At 38.9% G+C, this 4,707-nt stretch overlaps 1 protein-coding gene across 1 annotated transcript; it reads left to right on the forward strand.

Annotated features, from left to right (window-relative positions):
* The first annotated feature begins 341 nt into the window (after window positions 1-341).
* Window positions 342-2,580, forward strand: LOC106563737 (uncharacterized). Its single transcript, XM_014129564.3, has 5 exons — window positions 342-507; window positions 750-1,082; window positions 1,283-1,546; window positions 1,696-1,833; window positions 1,913-2,580. Exons 1-5 carry the CDS (start codon window positions 459-461, stop codon window positions 2,131-2,133), a joined length of 1,005 nt encoding a protein of 334 aa, XP_013985039.3. The 5' UTR covers window positions 342-458; the 3' UTR covers window positions 2,134-2,580.
* Window positions 2,581-4,707: the final 2,127 nt, after the last annotated feature.

Consider the following 4,707-nt stretch of genomic DNA (forward strand, 5'->3'; position numbering starts at 1 on the left):
TCCTTGGATAAGATGACTAATTCTGATGACCCACAACAGATGTTGAAATTGTGGAAGATGATTGTTTTTACTGAAATCATACACTTACATTGCTAATGTATTGATATTACAGATATCAGATATTTCTGTATTACTATTCCTCTTCCTGCTTCAGTACTGCTGACACTTACAGATGGTCCCAAAATCCCTTGTTCTCATCAAACTACATGGTAGTGAATAATACCTCACAATGTGTAATAAGTTACAACTTCTGTTTTTGAAACAGGTACTTGTGGTTGGGCGTTCACACCAAGCAACATGTGACATAAAGAAGTGTTCTCTCCCTGACATACCAGTAAGTTGTGTTGTCAACAAGCCTGTCTTTCATTTATAGTGCATCATCATCATCCACTGCTATCTATACTGTTTTATAATAACCCTGTAGCTTAACTCACTCTTCTTGTGCAGGCAGAAGAGAAATGATCCCCCTGATAATTAAAGTTTTGGTGGTTACAGCGGCGGCACAAGGTAAGACATTATATTACAAAGATTAGAATGGAATCTATTGTATCCAAAACAGAAATATCAGAAAAACTGTTGAAAATGTTCTGTAAATACCAATTTACATGTATTCCTTTTAATGGCTACCAAATGTTTAAATCAATAGATCAATGCTATTTTTGTCACCTTTGATACAAATATTTCTTAAAAGCACATTCAGACATTAATAAATGACTATGTGTGCCTAAAATAATATCTATTCTCCACAGTTAGTGCTACGTTCTGTAATCTCACAGAGGAGAGTGGAAATCATCAATGTTATGGGGCTCTGGGAGAATCTTTGTCCTTACATCTGACTGCAAACACAGCTGAAGAAAAAATTACATTGAAGAAAGGTGATAATCGTATTCTGTACTTCAAAACTGGAGAAGACTGGAGATCTAAATTGCATCAGGATTATGTGAATCGCTCCGAGTTCTTAAACAATGGAACATTCAGGCTGGACAGCGTTATAGAGGATGACTCTGGAGATTACCAATTGGATAAATTTAATTCAGAGGGAACAAAGTTGCGGGTAGTCAACATGCAACTTGAGATACAAGGTACAGAAGTGCTTTTTATATAGAGAATCATGTATCCTGTAGTAAGGGAGAAAATTGAAACTGCCAGTATTATAGTTACAGTATAAAATGTATAATATGATATTAGCATGAATCAGAGATACCAAGAAGTACCATAAGAAAGTTCACCAGTGTTTTGTTAGATCATGCTAAGTGGCAGTAAGATGTTTGTGATCTGTCAGCCCCGGTGTCAGAGCCAATGTTGTCTCACCTCTGTCTGCCTCGTGGAGAGACCGAGGTCACATGCTCCTCAGAGGGAGATGGTCTTCAATACAGCTGGACCCTGAATGGCCAGAATCTGACCAGGAGTGTGGCCAATGACCACTACCAGAACACCACTACCAGTGACATCATACTGAAGAGTGATGTGACAGGAACCCTGACCTGTATGGTTCAGAATAAAGTTAGCACCAGCAACTCTACTATTCATCTACTGGCCTGCCCAGGTAATGTCAGAACAGTTTCCTTCCCACAATGTAAAAATTGTGAATTTGAAAAGTGAATTTGACTTGCCCGATAAGATCATTTTATTGATTGGTTACTGTTGACACTGTTGATTAATCCTACTCTCAGAATTCTGTTTGTCTCTTCCCAGTTTTCTCCTCCCAGATTCGTTTTGTAATTGTGACAGTAGCTATAGCTCTAGCTGTTGGAACTCTTGTCCTACTTCTTGCGGTGTTTGTTGGCATAAACCGTCTCTGTGGGAAACTGAGATTTTTACATACTACTTCAGGTAAAATTATGTAATGTTTGCTTCTTGGCCAGAATCGACACCTGCTGTTTTATTGCTCTTCTAACCAGTCTTTCCCCAGGTTGGTCTAATGATGAGGGTGCTGCTGTTGTATACACTGAAGTATTCAATAAAAGAAAGAGAGAAGTCAACCAGAAAGCTACAGAGATGGTGGAGTATGGAGAGATCAAAATGGCTGCCAGTCTAAATGAGGAAGAAAGCCCCAAGAATCAGAAGGACATGGAATTGTCAACCAACCAGACATATGACACATCTTTTCTGACAACTTTCGGCAGGACTTAGTAGAATCCAAAAATATGGGAGTGTATTACTCCCTTGTATATGTTTGTGTTGTCATTTGAGTCTATGGTAATGTGTATTGTTTCAAATCTTGAACTTTTAACCTTTTCAACCATACCTCTAAAGCAAATGGAGGGACGTCGGTCTGAAACAAAAGATGATTGTTAAATATCTTAATTTTATTATTGTGTGATGTTTTCAGTGTTTGGGATCTTTTGTAATATTGTGTGTTTGCCATCCATTCTCCTTCATTTGCTGCTAACTTGGGTGTGTACTTTATCTGGCAATGTCAGAGTGTTAAATGCTAAATGTAAGAGAGAAACATTGATGAACATGATAGCTTATCTTCCTTGAAATATCATTATTTTTTAACTTGAAAAGCTATTTTACAAGGATGACATCTTATCAGATGTAAATATAATTTAATAAATACATTTGCTTGATAAATAATCTACCTCAGTTTCTCTTTGAGTAACAGCATACACAAAACTGCAGGAAAAGTATTCCCACATGCAACAAGTAAACAGCAGAAGGTTATACATTGAAACAGAAACACACTCACATGAGTATGTACTGTAAATATCCCCAGCATTCATGCCTCACCAGAACTCTCATCTTCCTTTAGATGAGTTTACTAAGGTTACAGTAAAGTTAGTAGCAGAAGAGCTTCTTTCAGGAAAGAGGAAAGAGGCATCATGGCCTCTGTTCAGACCTGATGCATTCTCAAAACCTCTGTATTGCTTACTCATATGATTGATGCCCAGTTTAATTGCTTAGATACCTGTCCGCAAATAGAAAACATCTCAGTTGTAACCAATCTATCAAGATGTGTTTTTCAGTAGTCAGTCTTTGCAGTGCATGTTCTCAGCAGAAAGAGCTGTGGTAAAGGTGGCTATTGGTGAGTCTGTTCTGAAAACAGTTTGATGTGTTTCATCAGAATAAGGGAAGTTAAACTAGGCCCAGAGTGTAAAATGCATTTCCTGTCCAGCAGGTAATTATTATTATTATTATTATTAACAATATTGTTTCGGTGAAGTTCAGTCCTAAATTTGGTCTTTGCACCTGCATAAGAATATATTAAATATCTGTCAAAGTTATATAGCAAAAGATAACGTATCATATAAATAACAGATACATTTTTAAATATTATAGTGAAGGGCATACAGTTGGCTAGTGTCAGCACCAACCAAGTCAAGGTCTGTGCTCTGCCAGGAAGCCTTGATAAGCACATCAGGTTCAGGCAATTAAGGTGGTCATCAGTGAATGTCCCAGCCATGAGGCCTTTCGTTGCTCACAAGTGTCAAAGCTGTGTTGACAGTAGTAGCAGCAGGAACTGTCAGGGCGAGGTAGCTACCAGGGAAGGAAATGACGACTGTGCTTGAATCTGAAAGTGTGGCAAGTGAAGTGTGTGATCATGAATGGAAAATAGTGAAATCAAAGAATGGAACAAAACGAGCAAAAGTTGTAGTAGAAGACAAGGTCTGGTACAAAAATGCATTCCTTATTGGACTGTGTTTTTTTGACAAGTAGATTCATTTGGTAAATCCATTTGTAATATTGAGGACTGTGAAGAAAGCAGTGGGAAAGGTGGATTCAATCAAGGTGACTAAAAGGGCCTTGTTTTGGTTAATTGTGTTGATAACGAACAGAAGAAGCTGCACTGGATCTGGAAAAATTGTCCACATCAGAAGTAACATGTATTGATCTTCTGAGCAGGGCGCCTGCCAAAGAAGTTATAGCTGGAGTCTCGTTGGATATAGCTGATGAGTACCTTCCCTGTGGCTCAGTTGGTAGAGCATGGTGTTTGCAACGCCAGGGTTGTGGGTTCGATTCCCACGGGGGGCCAGTACAAAAAAAATGCATGAAATGGATGCATTCACTACTGTAAGTTTCTCTGGATAAGAGCTTCTGCTAAATGACTAAAATGTAGTCACAAAGTCCCAGAAGTGCTCAGTGTACATCACTTGACCCATATGGTAGATGTAAGGAAGGAGAAAAGCCTGTTGATATTATTATTGTTGTTTGAGGAGAGTCTACCTGTGTATGTGAGGTATGCGGTAAGAGTATTTGTGTCCAAACCGTTGTAGTGTAGAAATATTAAAGGAAATGGTCTTGTGTCAAATGTCAAATGCAGACGGGGAAGTATGATATTGAAGAATCTGTGAATGTTAAATGTTACACCTGTGTTGGGGATCATACTCCGGACTTTCCTTGACTGCCCTGTAAAGGTGAACGAGGTCGAGGTGTCAAGGAGCAGGGCTGCTCAGCGGATCTCTTATGTGGAGGCAGTGAAGAAAGTCGAAGGGGCAAGAGGCAATAGTGTTGAAGACATGGCGGTGGATGCATTGCAAACAGTTGCTAGTGTTTTAAGTCAATCGGGTGATCTGGATACACTCAATGTAGAAGAAGGTGGATTTTGTGGCATTTAAAGTCACAGTGATTAATAGTACAAAACAAGTGTCTAAGAAGTCAAAGAAGTCAAAGAAGCTTGGTATCCTTATATCTGCAGCCAAGAAGTGTTTGGGTATCAGAAGCAGTACAAGGACTTTTGATGCTAGGAAATGTTCTGAGCCTGTG

Source organism: Salmo salar, chromosome 11, assembly GCF_965601325.2.
Source record: "Salmo salar chromosome 11, fSalSal1, whole genome shotgun sequence".
Taxonomy (NCBI): Eukaryota; Metazoa; Chordata; class Actinopteri; order Salmoniformes; family Salmonidae; genus Salmo; species Salmo salar.